At 40.1% G+C, this 15,668-nt stretch overlaps 1 protein-coding gene across 1 annotated transcript in view; it reads right to left on the reverse strand.

Moving 5' to 3' along the window:
- eng (endoglin) overlaps positions 1 to 13,076 on the reverse strand; it is a 42,677-nt gene extending 29,601 nt beyond the window's left edge. Inside the window, exons 1-2 of the mRNA XM_022204129.2 lie at positions 12,965 to 13,076; positions 11,821 to 11,966 (exon numbers count right to left, since the gene is read on the reverse strand). Coding sequence (XP_022059821.1) covers positions 11,821 to 11,966; positions 12,965 to 13,032 — 214 coding nt within the window. The 5' untranslated portion in view covers positions 13,033 to 13,076. The remainder of the gene's footprint in view (positions 1 to 11,820; positions 11,967 to 12,964) is intronic.
- Positions 13,077 to 15,668: the final 2,592 nt, after the last annotated feature.

Raw genomic sequence — 15,668 nt, forward strand, 5'->3', positions numbered from 1 at the left:
ATGAAGAACATTCATTTTGCCCTCTTGACCCCGGAAATGCCAATGGCCTCACTAAGCGGTTTGCTGGTAAATGAGGTATAGAAGAACCATTCCATTCCCTGTCCTCTTTATCAGTCCCCTCCATTTCCCATTCCATGAGAAGACGTGTTTATGGATGGTGGTGATTTTCTATTTAGATGCCAGGTATCAGGGGTAAATGTGAATAGAAGGCATTAGCAAGGAAAGAAAATGGGTTCAATACAAGAAGCAAGATTTGATCTTGAAGTTCTTATTCCTAATTCAAATTCATTTTCAGTTGTCACAGCCAATTACCATATTATCAACACAGACTTGAAGGCACTTTTATTTATTAAACACAATCATAGCCAACTGATCAAAAGCTTATGAAATTAAGACCAAGAAGCATGCAGCCAAGATCAATAATGCTAAATTCACAGTTAATAAAAAAGCCTTTGGAGAAAGCACAGTTTTGTGGATTGAGCCAAAATTCGCAAATAATGAACAATATGCTGTACGATCCACTTGTCTGAGGCAGCCTGGGGCCACAAATAACAAGGAGAACGAAAAATTCCATCTGGCCTCTTCCCATGTCCACTTTCTGTTTGCTCTTGGTTTCCTAACCTCTGGGCATTCCAGAAGAAGATAGGAGTCTGGCTCCCCAAATGACAGACATCCGTTTTCCACATGTGTTCAATTGTGCATAGTACCATTAAGCCAGCGCGCCAGCTGTGGCCATTTTAGGACATCTCAGGATCAGCGTGACACTAGCTGTGTTCTGCTTCATTCAGTTCATCGGCCTGCTTTGTTGTGTTTAGCTGAACGTGCTGTATTTCATGTTGACTGGCTTTGTCGGGCTCAGCTGCAGGAAAGTCAGCTTAGGTTAACTTTATGCAATACGTCATCATGCTATTACTAGCATTTCAGCGACAGTGTCAACTATGTGCAGCAGAATCTACCTGAGTTTGATGGATGTGGAGGTAAGTTTGACAAAGTAGAGCTCAGACTTCAGTAGTTCAATCCAGTCTAGATCATAGCCTGAGATGTACATAACATCTTATCATTGCTGTATTAACAATGTTAATTTCCATATTTTATAGACTACAGTTATTCTGACCAACGACGGCCCACTAACTGTGTCCACGTGTGCATCCGAGTGTTACCTCCATTGTTTCCCGATTTAAATTAAAACACTTTATAAAAATGTAATTAATTCAGGATGCCAACCTGAACCTCCTCAGTGAAGTTTCACTATCCAGCAGGGACCAACGTAATTATGAAGAGTGCACTGTAGCTGAACTGAGGCCAGTGGCTCTGCTTGGGTATTACGGGAGACACTGAGGTGATTCATCATTACTAGGAGTCAAAGTTGCCCTACACACTGCTGATACCTCAAATTTGAAATGGTTTGAACTCAGAAGTGTTAAGACCGTGACTGCAACTTGCTAATGGGAGCACATGCACCGCGCCCCAGTATGCAAACCTTCTCTACAAGACTATAGAAATGATAAATGACAGACTGATCATCACTAAACCAAAAGGTGAGTGAACCCAACAGCATTACATTGCTACAAACACTCCAGGAAATATGTTTGGATAATTGAGGCCCTAATGGCGCTAATAGCTAGGCTAAAAAGGCAATATAGGGTATGTTAGCAGTCCCATGAGCATCACTGTATGTAAACAAACCATAATACAAGTCTATTGGTGTCGGAAAGCTGGATATCAAAAACCTGAAGTGGTGGGGAGTGAAAGAAGGTTAGGACTACAACTATAATAGGCACCAAAATTTCATCAATATGCATCTATCTAGATATTGTCACATGAAACCTGTATTAACATTGTTATTCCAGTGACGATTCCTCTGCCCTGCTTTGACTTATCATTAGCCAATCGTCATTTTAGTATGGTCATTTTTAGCATTTTCTGCTAAAAATGCTTTGCTCGCATCATGTGTCCTGGAAAATGATGAACTGTGTTTCTTGAAAGTCCATTAGTGAAAAGAAAAGCAGAACCTGCATTTAGAAGAGCAGTTCAGTTTTCAATTGACTTCCTCTTTTCAACAGATTCTGGAGTGTCAGCATCTCATTGGTCAGCAAAAACAAAAATGACTTTAACTAGATTTAAAATTGACAGAACTGCATTAGGAAGATTGAAAGCCTACCCACATCAAATGCAGCTTCATGGAAAATGGCATCTCTTTAATGAACTTTTTAAGAAGTCAACTTATTAAGAAATGTGATTTGACAGATTCAGACGCTTTCAGCTTTGCAGATATTGACGTGATTTGCAGAGGTTTGTGTTCCATATTAATGATGTTTTCCAAGTGCAGCGTGAGTGAGAATGGTTAATATAAAAAAAAAAGTCATTAGCATGTATCAATAATGATATATGTGATTTGTGAAATTCTGATTAATTTACTTTTATGACATCGTCGGCTGCCCATAAATTAAGATTCAAAAGCCTGAGTCTGCCTGTGTGCAACACTGTTGCCTCAACAACCATACAGCGCAGAGTATTGACAGCCAGTGGCGAGTCCTTGAATTTAAAATTTCCATCACACCTTAACTAAATGTTGATTTAGATTCAAGGGATCGAGTATTTGCAGCCCAATAACTGGCCGCCTATTCACTCACCTCGGGATAGCAAGCAGGCAGGCTTGATTTCATGCCCTGTCTTTCATGCCCTCCCTCATTGTAAATTACTGTGGAAAAGACCATCAGCTACTTGCCAAGAGTTTACATGCAAAATGAAGACTGGCAAAAGTTGCACCTGGATTGCATGGCTGCATTTCAAAGAGAGAGGGAAGGAAGAAGGCAAAAAAAAGAAAAAAGAAAACAGAAGGGGAAACCCTGACAGCAAACAACGTCAAGACCAACTGTCTCCCATGGTCCCTCGGGGTAAACTGTTTGTGTCCAGGGTCGGGCGACAGAGTCATGATGGGGAGGGGGGAGGGAGGGTCAGCAGTCCTATCAGAGTTAGTCAGAGAGAGAGAAAGGAGCGTTTCAAGGCTGGCTCAAGTTTCTCTCTCGACTCCCTCCACACACACACACACACACACACACACACACACCCACATACACACACACACACACACACACCTATTGTCCCTGCGTTTCCGCAACTGTAGATTGAGGCCTGACCATCCACAGGAAGGTAAACAAGCTCTTATCAGTGCTCTGCAGGGGCCTGCACTGTCCCCTGGCCTCTCACCCCTACATACTACACATTACACACTCCATGCAACACACAAGCTTCCTGACCATCTCACCTCCCTCTTCCAAGTCCTGAAATTCTATCAAAAATTTTTTGCTGATTAGCCTTGTCAGTTTAATAGCTGAAGACTTTTTTGTGCGTCTGTGCGCCTGTGTGCCAAGTCCTGCTTCCAGTCTGTGCTGGAGAGGAACTGAGGATGTGATAGCAGGTCTGGAGACAGCCTGTCTTCACACTCGCTCTGTTTACACCTCTGGGAGCCATTCGTCCGTCGTCTCATCGTTGTCGGAAACCAGCGGAACAACAAGTCCGACAGTGGCGCTGTTCGAGTCCTCGGTCTGTGTCCTGTCTGCTGCTAGTGTCTAGTCATTCCGTATTCTGTGCTGCAGATTAATCATATGGATTGTGCTTCTTTGTAAGAAAACACTGGCCACGGGCATGAAAAATAGATCATATATACATACTCTGAGGTGATCCATTATATTCCAGGCACCATCAGGTATACTGTGCCTTTTTGCATTCACTTATGTGGTGCGATTTTCCCCCAGTATACTGAAAAAGGACTAGCAAAACACAATTAATCATCCGAGTGTTAATTGGTGGAAAGACAGACTAATTTAGCAAGTTTCATGCTAACTGCGTACTTCCAAAGCAGACTGAAGCGTTAAGAGATTCATTGCACAGTGGCTGCTCCCAATCATTGGAGATTGATGTAGCTTCGCACAACATATGCTTCGTGTAGAACCAAGAGAGATTAGCTTGTTTTTCTTGACTGATTTTTGCCAGTAAATATTAATGCTTTCCAATATGAAGGCGGCATAGTAATGAACGCTCTGATATTTCCTTGACATATTTAAAGGGAGTGAAGCCGAAGGTCCATTCCATGTGAGAATTAAAGGGTCAGCAAACCACCACAGTGCATTATGCAGCATATCTCCCAAATTGAATAACAGCTTTTGTAATACTCACACCCGAGACAACAGCTAAATATTATTTCTGATGCTGTCAAAGTTGGTTTACGCTGGTAAAAGAGGCATATTTTCCAAATGAGCAGCTGAGAAACACAATATTTTCTTTTTATTTCCATGAAGACACATTCAAATTTATGTGAATATAAAAAGCTTACTGGAGCTCTAAGAACATAAAGGTTTTCGAATCATCTCAAAGAGAGATCTATGAGACAGCTTCAAGTTTATGATTTCATTTTCACTGTTTAACTAATGGAAGCGTCTGGACTAGGGAGAATTCTTTGACAAGTGTAACTTTATTCCCTAAAGCATCTGTGAAAAGATTATTAAGCACCGACTTTGACTGCTGGATTTGTTGTAGTCACAGTATATGAACAGATTAAAATAATCTGTCAGATGTCTCCAGGCTTTTTCTTTGAGTCATATATTCTGCTTTCTGACATATCACAGAAATACAAGCAAATGAAAAATCCGGCGTCCAAATCCAGTGAGGATTCTTCTTTCATCACATCAGTCATACACACACAGAGTCAGACATCAGAGAGATTTCAGCTCTCAAAATACGGATTGACCGGTGTGGCACCTGAATCAACAGGAAAACTACCCACCCAGTGCTTGAATCAAGAGCCTCTACCATTACACAACACTCAAATACACAATGTGCAGCACTGACCACATTAGAAATCTCTCTATGTCTATTCACAAAGACAGTATGTTCTGTTTTAGGAAGCACATTTTATATAGTAATAATAGTGATTCCGCAAATGAACTCCTGCTGGAATTTCATTTAGGTCAAATGAAAAATTCAGAGCAAAGTCTCTTCCTTCGCATAAAAACATGACGTGAAACATTTCGGAACATCTTAGCTGAGAACATTTTGTTCAAATTGAGCTCTTCTGAAAGGAAAGATGAAGCCTATTCAGCTCTGCATAATCATTAATTAAAGACTGTAGTGGATAAAGTTTGATTGAAACGAGGACTTAAGTTGTAAAGTACTACCTTGCGTGCCAGACATCGGAGGACCACCCAGAAGTTTCTTTAACCCAACTCTGACTTTGCACCTTTGACTTTACAGTTGGAGGTGAGGAAGCCGACCTTCCAGTGGCTTTCCTACCAAATTCCATCCAAATGTGACAGGTACATTTCCTGTATTTGTGAAAGACCCCAGGGTTGACCAGGGCAGACAGACTGCGAGATAAGAATACATAACGCCATGCCTTATCTTTGCAGACAGCAGTCATGTTGACTTGGGCACAAGTGGTCGCCATGCTGACGAGGCGTTTATCTCACCCACTACTAATGAGCCATTCAGTGCTCATGCAGCTGCATAATGAAAAGCAGTGGGCCAGAGGGTGCAAGACCTTATAGTCACACAGTGATGACGTTCAGGAGAAATTCAGACAAGACGAGTACCAATAGCTTCATTTTGATGATGAACAGTCATTATATAGTGAACTCTGCCTGAGCCATCATTTAGAATCAGACTTGACTATTAAAGAAAATCTGAAATAAGATGAACACAGTTATGTAACACAGAGGTGAAGGCCAGACACAATGTACATTCTATACTGTTTTTTTTATTTTAACACCAAAACACTTATTTTTTTTGTTGCTTACTGCAAGGAGACACTGTTCAGTAGCACCGTAAATAGCACCCCGTACAGAGAACAGTCTTCTCAAGGACATCTTCAAATATGTTCCAGCACAAAGTGAAGAAAAAAATAGGAAGATAACAGAAGGATTTAGCATACTGGATCAATTTACAAATTGAAAACAAAAGAGAAATTTCCACAGAAGACTGAAAACAGGCCTAAATGACATCCTGCCATTTTTTTTTCTTTTAGAATCCCACAGATATGATCATTTATATGCCACACCACACGCGAGACCCAGCTCCATTACCAGTCAAGTGTTGGCTAATGAAAACCATGTGGGAACAAACAGACGAGAGGAACATAGGGTTAGTTAGGCTCCACTACGCTGCTTTCAGAATTCAAACAGAGGAAAAGCGAGGCAGTCAGAAATGGATTGTTATTTGGGAGGGGCATAACATTGAAGGAGATTGAAATCGGTCTGAGGCAGCGACAAGTGGTCGCGTCTCCCTGCCACCCAGTCTGACTGCAGGCAGAGCTGGCTCACTACAGTAAAACAGGGGAAGTGGACTGTTTTGACTCTCAGAGCCATTTTTAACATGACGTTTTGTTGTTTTCTTCTCTTTTTTCCTATTACGGCATGCCTTCTGAGAAACCTCAGTCATCTGTTTTCTTTCTTTTTTTCTGTAAATCCCTGACACCCTCTTTCTGGCAACTAATAAATCACTCTTTTCCTTCACTTTCTCTTTTGTCTAATTACTTACTTTTCACTTTTTCTAAAGAATAATTTAACTCAGCCTTCCTATCTCCCAGTCTTTATCTGTGTCTTGTCCTTTTTTCCTATCTTTCTCTTTTTTTTCTAAATCCCCTATTTACTTCTCCCAAATCTTTCTTCTGAACCTCTTATCTGCTCTTTGACAGTCACATAAATTTGACCCCCCACTCCCTCACTGTCTCCATGAATCAGCCTTTATGAATTCTGTTATCTCTGTTTGTCTGTCTGTCTGTCTCGCTCTCTGTCCCTCTTTAAGATCCATGTTCAGACAGCTCTTCCTCCTTCTCCAGCGGCTCTCTAATCACTTTTGTACTTTTCCTCCAGCCCGTGGAGGGAGACTCTGGGGTAGGCAAAAGTGCAGCAGGAGGTCTCACAGTTAACATTATGATGCTTGGCTCCTGTTGGGAAAGCTGCTGCAGCGGGGGGCATATTCAGCACTGCTTCCCTGCCAGGAAATGCCAGACACACAGTGGATAAAAATCACTAAATACAAAGACTTCAGTCAGACGCAAAGATAATTGTTTATATACCCAACCGCCACAGTCGACTTCAGTGGTAGCGATTATTGTTCTTGGTTTGGAAATAATAATCTGAAAATGATCTTCTAAGGAGGCAGCAGCATCCAACTGCCTCCCAGGGAAGAGCAGCAATTGAGACAGAATCTCTTGTAATGCCCAGAAAGGAAAAGTGTCTGCAGGCAAAAAATAAAAAACTCTGTAGTATCACTCTACTGGTTCTATACACAAAAATGAGTTTACTCATCATGAAGGGGACTAAATAGCCTCTGAAAGCCTGTTGCATAATGTCCTCTGTGTCCAGGAGGAGCTTTGCCAAAATGTAGGGGGGAAAAAAAAACAATGGCGTCATTGGGGTTATCTCATTCAACCTTGCAGACTCCAGATTTAAAACAGAAAGCCTTTGCTACTTGCTTAAGATGTGGGGTTGGTAAAACTTGGGGGTTTTCAAGGCAGCAGAGATACTGCTGAGCTACAGTGGGGGAAATGTGCGCATTCTTTTGAAGCTTCACTGAGACAGCAAGCTAAAATCCGGATATCGTGATCATTACTGCTCAAATTTTGCAATTTTAATCCCCACCTGTATGAAAAATGAAAACAAAATCACTGCAGCATCTTCCAGATTCATGTAAGATGTATTGAGAATTCAATTTTTTCTGCCTGAGGCAACTGTTTATCCAGTAGGAAAGCTGCTGCATGATCTTCATTACCTGCATTACCAGTTACAAGAAAGTGTCACGTTCCCATAAAACATATTGGAAATTGAAAATTTGAAAAATATTGCCTCGATTTCCCTTCAGAAAGTTTTTACACTCCCTTGTAGTGTTTTTAACTTTTTTTTAAAAAATAGAGTTACTGTGCTTCAGAGGACATGGAAGCGCATTTCTGAATAAGTCCTGACAGTGAACATTTAACTCTCATGACTGATCAGCTGTTTCTGCTTCAAGAGCCTTTAGACAGCATGAGACATTGCAACACTAGCCGATAAAAAAGAATAATAACAAGTTGCCCAACTGAACAAGATTCCAAAAGACTTCTTTCTATTTTTCTGTCATACACAGCCAAAGCTATTTTTTTTAAATATTTAAAAAGTTTTCTTTAAATTCGCGTGATAGTTAGATGGAAACTTGGCTATAGTAGCAGTACTGCAGACACACAGGAATAAAAAGATCAATAAAAGGCTAATCTTCAAACAAAAAATGAAAACAAGCAATACAGTTAGAAATCTGCAAGACAAAAAAAAAAAAAGACTCAGCTCAACTAATGTGAAGCCATCACTGCATATATAGTGTTGGTGCAAACAAACACCCCCAGTTAAATGACTGAAGGCATTCAGATAAATTGTGGCACCCTGGGAACTCAGAGATAAACCAGTAGTCTGGACCATGTAAAGCCTTCGAAGCAAAGAGCAACATTTTTAACAAAATTAACCTCACAGGGAGGCAGCGTAGTGCAACTAAGTCCAGTGTGATGTTGTCTGTTTTATTGGAGCCTGACAGAAGTCTTTCCAGAGAATACGGATGAGCTGCGGACAAAAAGAAAGAAAGAAAGGCCTGACTGACCCTGACACAAAGAGAATTTTAATAATCGCGGTGTAGGGTGAAAGACACGGATCATCTTCGTCTAGCTTTGAAAGACACAGGCAGGGCTTGATTTTATAGATATTCCAGAGCTGATGAAAACCGAACCTCAAAACAGAATTTATCTCTGTTTGTCAAATTCTGGGGGTAAGATTAAAAGTTGTGCCTGGATTTCTTCTGCCTGTAGCTTAAGACACAGCAAACAGAAAATCAGAGTCAGAACTGAAGAGCTAGGGTGTGTTTGGCTTCACAAGATAACCATAGTCTTACTCTGATTTACACAGAGACAGCTATGAGCCATCCAGCATATTATATCAACTACAGAGTCTTTAAATTTTGATGGATTCGATAGTGTAAATTTAATGAAAGACAGTGTGCATGCAGCTGTATTCGGAATAGTATTTCTATCCTTTGGTGTTGCACCAACTCAGCATTGTATTGATAAGCCAGTGGGGACATTAACAATCATCTGTAAGTACTATTTTACTGCTGTAACTGCTGTCAAGTAATGTGAGTGTGTCAAATTCTTTAATGAAATTCTAATACTGCATTTGTCTGAAGGTAAATGAATATATACTATCAGATCAAAGGGCGCTCCAGGGAGTATTTATGCTTCCAATATCCAGAAACGTAGCATATGATGAAGAAACGACTGTTAGACTTTGACATCATCCTCTGGCCTTGCAGGCTCGCTCACAAGTTCAGTATCTATCAAATGGATACACAAATATGTCCATGGAAGGCTCAGGTTACTTTCACTGTGACTTCAAGTAGCTGCTGTAGATTCAAACCGTACTTCAGACATCACAAGATGATTTCATGAGTCTGATTTCACGGCGCTGACAGAGGGTCAAACATAAAAAGCTCAAATAAAGCTACAGCAGGACTGAGCTCTGGCAAAACACAATATACTATTGCTTGGAGTTGGCCAAGAGTGTCATGGGATTTGTGGCAGGCTGCAGGCTATTTTTGATTTACTTTTACTCTTTCTGTGTGTTTACTTCTTCTTTTGAGTAGCTTTCACATCATGTCTGCTCCCACAGCAACTTGCAGCTGGCTGGGATTCTATTAAATAAAAAGACCTCGAATCGCAGTCGATGTTCTGGTGATACATTTTTCCCCCCTCACATCTCCACATTCAACGTCAGCATGGAAATGTGTGAATTTGATTTTATGTAGCGCGTACTATTGGCTGTAGTGTGTCACACCTCATGTTTTCTGCTTGATTGTTCCAAGAGAAACGCAGCACTAAGCCCAGGAGACAATGTCAGGGAAAACTGACAATTCAATATGACAATACTGGACTATAAAATGCCGAATAAACAATATGTGAGGTGCAGGAGCTCATGCATATCACACCAATGTTTTGATTAATGCTGCAGACATTCAGTACACAGGGTCAGAGTATGCTGCTGTCTGAGAACGGTGTCACAGCTCCCTCTGGGTCTCCTAAAGCTGCTGCGGCAGATGCAAAAATAAGAGGAGAAGAAGAAAATCCTTGGAGCCTCATTGAAGAAAGGAGAAAAAATGATGAGGAATACACGGCTATGTGTCACAGAGGCAATTAAGGCTGAACTAAACAGCTCCTTACAGACTCCAGCATCAGACAGTGAGACTGATCCCCTACGGTGAAAGCTACATAAGGTCAACTCTCCACACGTCTGCCAGTTGGCCAAAGAAATACCTCTGTATCCCTGCCACCAGCACTCCTGCTGAGAGGGTGTTTAGCACTCATGGCGATATTGTGATATTTTCATACAGTAGGTTAGCACTGGGGATACATTCAGCAAACATGCTTGCTTTTCTGGCCCATATTCTTAACAGTGATGCATGTTTGCCAGGGCAAATTTTATGCTTTATTTATATTTAGTGAGTTGAAAATGCCACTTTATCTTTCTGACTTGCAGACTTGAAGTGCAGGGAAGTCATTTGGCATTTAAGTGATTCTTTCAGTGCATCACTGAAAAATTGATGCAGACAGGCTAATTTTCCTGACAGTTAATGTTAAAACTATATTGAATAACACCAGGGTGCGTCGCGCTTTCTTTCATGACATTTGGAGGCTGAGAGGAATTGTACTTTACATTTGCAGACTTGTGTTAAAAAGGTGGTTTTAAGAGGAATCGATATTTCTTTTTAAGCTTTTACTGTGCTACAATTCGGTACAACCAGACAGTGAATTTAATGTCTATTTAAAACTATAAGATGTAAGACTGAAAAAGCTGAAAGCAGCTCACCTCTGAAGCAGATTTAGATTCTGTCAGTAGAAAAATATGTGTAACCATAATTGCCCAACATGCAATATTGATACTGATTTTCAAAAAATCAGATCAGTGGATCTAGGGCATTGCATTCAGGATGCATGCACAAAAAAGGAATTACAATGAAATGACATTTTTAGCAATGTTTTATTAATTGAAAACCATGTGGCCACCTCAAATGCCACATTGCTGCAGGGAAGTGGGGCACAAACACTGTGAAGCGACACTGCTGAGTGCTGGTAAGAGTGTGAGGCTGGATTATGGCCTGTGGGGATACAGAGGGTCTCTGATCCCTTTGCCACCTTGTAGGGATTACAGGTTTGAATTTGATATGGGCCGCCACATGCAGCCAACAGAGGGAGTGTTAGACGGGGCAGCACAGGAGGATCACATCAAATCTGTGAGCAGCCACATGTATTCTTGTTTCTAGTGACTGAACTGTCTTTAAAGAAATGTTTTATCTTTAAAACCTAAGAAACTACACCGATAAATGCTTCCCATGGTGATGTTGTGGTTCAATAGTGTGAATTTTATTTGGAGATACCCTGGCTTTGAACTGTTCTAATAAAACATTGTCTATATAATCTTTGACTCTCTGTAAGGATAAGCCACAACAACCATTTTGCACATAACCTCTCTCTACAGACAGCTTTAAAATCCGGATTTAGTCCACAAGAAGAAAAACACAACAGGAAATAATGCTCTTTTATGTCTCCAGAATGAAATGACATCAGAGCACAGGACAGTGCAAGATTAATATATTCCTTTGAACTTTCGGTTGACAGAAATATGGCCCAGAGGCTCAAAATCTATTGAGCTAGATGCTGCTATCTACAACTATACACTTTTTTCAGTAAATGCAATGGTTTAGTACAAAATCCACTGACTTATATGCGAAAATAGAAGCTGGTTGACTTACCAGAAGCTGCAATAGAGATGCACAGAAGCAGAGCAAACCGCATCATGTAACCCTTCATCTCTGTTAAGGTTTCAGGTGTTGGGTAAAGTCGAATCTCAGGCAGTGGAGTTGAAGCGCCCTTGTCTGATGGCGTAGCAGCAGAGACTCTGGAAGTGGAAGAGCAGACAATGGCAGCTTTAAAAAGTTGAAAGGTCAGGAGAGAGGAAGGTGGGAAGTGGGGAGGAGACGTGAGGAATGACAGATCTGACCAGTTGCCAATGTCAAAATACATCCAGGAGTGTGAGAGGAAAGGGTGACACTGTATTGTCTGCTGCTGATTAACGATACATATGCCCAGAATTAGTGAGTTGTAACATTCAAAGTGCAGTTTACGTTTTATTATGTGCACAAATTCTGGTTTTATGCCACAAAAATGACATATTAAGCATTACAACTGAGGACAAATGAAGGGCTGTGGTCACTTTTACAACCTGTTAAACAGAAAGTTGCTTATATTTCCTAAATTCCCTCCTAAATGGATCGGAATTTCCCCCATGAGACAATCCCACAATATTTCTGTCCCGTCTTCTTGACGCACAATGAGGGTCGGAGCCCAGAGGTTATCTGCTGGTCACTATACTTCTGGCTGGACTGTTTCAGGAAGCAGCACGGCATCGCTTTCTTTAAATAATATCACAATGCCGAGATCAGATAAGAAGGAGACTGCTCTTGTTATATGATTCATATAGAGGGAAAGGAAGAGCCTGTGTAAACTGTTTACGCAGCCCCAAAAGAAAAACATAAAGTCTCGTTATTTCCCTGGAATTCTCCATGTAAGAGGAGAAATCTTTAAGTAGTGACATAGCCCCTACAAATAAGATTTAGAAATTAATAACGTGGTCAGAGTTCACTAATAAACATTAATAAATGGAATGCCCCTGCAGACTGCAAAACTACCCGCCCTCCTTGTTTTCCCAACTTTAATATTTGGCAACTTTACGCATCATCTGCGCTTATTTCACCTTCAGCTAATCGCCTCCAAACAGGCATAAAACGATCGAGATTAAGGCTTAAAGAGATTGGCTACTGCCCTCTAGGCAGCTAAGGAAATCAAATACACCCAAAAAGAACGAGAGTAAATAAGTTTCTGAATCATAAAACTTACTTTTTAAGTAGGTGGCTCTCCTGAATAAAGTTGGCTTTATAATCCACGGGGCGAGGAAGTGGCTGCATTCAGCAGTGTAACGGTGTCAGGACTTTCCCAACTTTTTGTGCTGCCTGGGCGGTGCAGATTTACTGTTGTACCCCTCCCACATACACAGTAGTTTTTTTCCCCCCCCTTTCTTGTTCTTAGTAATAAGTTTTTCCTGTCATCGCGTTATCAAGCGCGTAAATCTCGACTCAGGGAGATTTTATAGCTCTTTAAACCAGTGGAAAAAAACATTCATTGAAGAAGCAGGACAGCAAAAAAAAGTATCTATTTTAAGGCAGGGTTATATCAAAAAGAATCAAATATATTTCATAGGAATCGTGGAAATGGTAATGGCTGAATGTGACGAATGTGGCAAGCTGGTCCGTGTATTTTTCTGGCAATTGGATTTTCAGTTTTAAAATACAAAAATTGAAATTGAAATACAAGGCGTTTTGCCTTTTCATGGTGAAAAAGGGATATACGAAATTTTAAAAACGCTGAGATTTTCATTTTACATTTAGAACAACAAAAAAGTAAAATCTGTAAGAGACAGAAACGAAAAAGGTCCGTTTTTTTCATTTTCTGAGACTGAAAGTGGTCATCAGCAAGTGTGGAGCCAAACAGACTACGATGCATAGACTGTATTTTTTTCATTAGTTTTCACGGTCAAAATGAGAGATCAGGTGGCCGATCTTAAAACAAATCACTATTGAATTTGTATAGTTTTGCGAAGCCAGGGGGCGTGGTTACTTGATTGACAGTCCCATCTGGAATATTTGACAGGTCCTATGGAGGAGACAGCCCAGACTATGCTCTCATCCTTTGGATTAATTCTGATATAATAACTGTTGGTTGATTTATCGGTGAATCAGCAGAACCTTTTCCTCAGATAATTTTTCTGCCTGTTGGCTTGTTTTAACCAGTTTTCTGCCTTCACCTGATCCTACCAGCAGACACTGAAAGGACTCTGATAGTTTGGTAAGTATTTATTTTCGTATCGGTCCCGCTTTTAATGTTCTTTATATGCAGCTGTAGTGTCAGATATAATGTGTGCCATGCACTCCAGATGTTGGTGGAGTTTATTTCTGTGTGTGTTGACCAGAGAAGAAAGTTAGCATCCAGTAAATATTAGCTTTAATGTTAGCGATGCTAAACAAGGAAGCTGCTCACTCGTAGCCTGATTACAGCTGACATAGCATTTGTGTTGTTTCATGTAAACAGCTGAAATGTGTTGTGTTACTGTAATGTGATACATTTAGTGAATAAAACTGTCAGCGGAGACGCTGGTTCACATTGATGTAAGGTTTAAAAAACCTAAATGTGATTAAAACAGTAAGGTTAAGGTTCTGTGTTGTCAGTACTCCTGAATATCTGCTGAGTCTCTGAAGTTAAACTGGAGAGAACAGTAAATCTACTCTCTAGTCGTTAACATTGTTTAATGACTGATTCACATGTTCTAGTACGTATTCCTGCTGTGTAGACTGGGAAAAAAAACTCCCAGAATATGTGCAAAGTAATGATGAACACTACAGTTATTACGTTTAAATTCCACCATAGTTAAGATGGATAATAAAATCGTCTCACCTAAAGCTAAAATGACTACAGGCCTTTCTGTCTTTCAGTGAATGGTAAATATATATGACAGAGGAAATCTTTCTAGGGTCACTTTAAAATGAACCTCTGCTGTTGATGCTGATCTAATAAATAAATAAATAGATATCTAGATTATAAATCAACATGTAACCAAAGCACTCTGTGTATAACGCCATAGTATAGGATGCAGTTCAGAAAATGTCAAAGTATAGTATACTTTTCAAGAATACCATAGTATGACCTGTAGTTCATAGTATAGCATGTCAGCAAAAAAACAAAAATATAGATTATTATGTGGTTCAAAAAATGTCATAGTGCAGTATATTGTCAAAATAGTGTGTCATTCAAGAAAACATCAGAGTATAATATGTGATCTAAAAAATGCCATAGAATTTTGCATGAGTAAAAGTATAGTAATTTTTAAAACTGTTTAAATTCTTCCAATATGTAGCTAAAAAAAAAAAAAAAACTAAAACAAAAAAGTCATAGTAATATGTCAATTAAAAAAAGCTTATAGTATAGCATGTCGCTCTAGAAACATCAGAGTTTAGCCTTGAGTCCACAAAATGTTGTGCTGTCCCGCTGTCTGAAGTAGGTGAGGAGCAACACAAAAACAGTCCAAAAGCTGGTTTCAGGAGGGTCTTTTATTTGAAAGAGAAAGTTTACAGCAGCACAACATGTGAGGGGGTTAAAAGCAAATGGGTGTTAGTAAAATAAAAATAAATTAACAGAACTAAAAGTAAACTTCACGTTGACATTGATGGGCATTCCAACCAGGAACAAAGTAAAACATAATCAATACGGAAAAAATCCTCTTCCTGTTCACCTCTTAAAATCCAAAAACACACCACAGTAGCACCCTAAACTAAAACTACCAATGGGTTCCTGTTTTCCATTCTGAACAATTCACAGATCCCTCTCTATCTCCCCAGACGTCCACCAACCACTGGAAAGACAGTGAAAGAAAAACAGTGATACCTTCACAGCAACGTTTAATAAACCTAAAGCTTCCCTGTTGGCTCATTGGTGGAGTTTGTTCCTGAGCATCTGAACCTTAAATCCAGTCAGAGGACCATCTTCAGTC

The sequence above is a fragment of the Acanthochromis polyacanthus genome, chromosome 18 (genome assembly GCF_021347895.1).
Source record: "Acanthochromis polyacanthus isolate Apoly-LR-REF ecotype Palm Island chromosome 18, KAUST_Apoly_ChrSc, whole genome shotgun sequence".
Lineage (NCBI taxonomy): Eukaryota > Metazoa > Chordata > Actinopteri > Pomacentridae > Acanthochromis > Acanthochromis polyacanthus.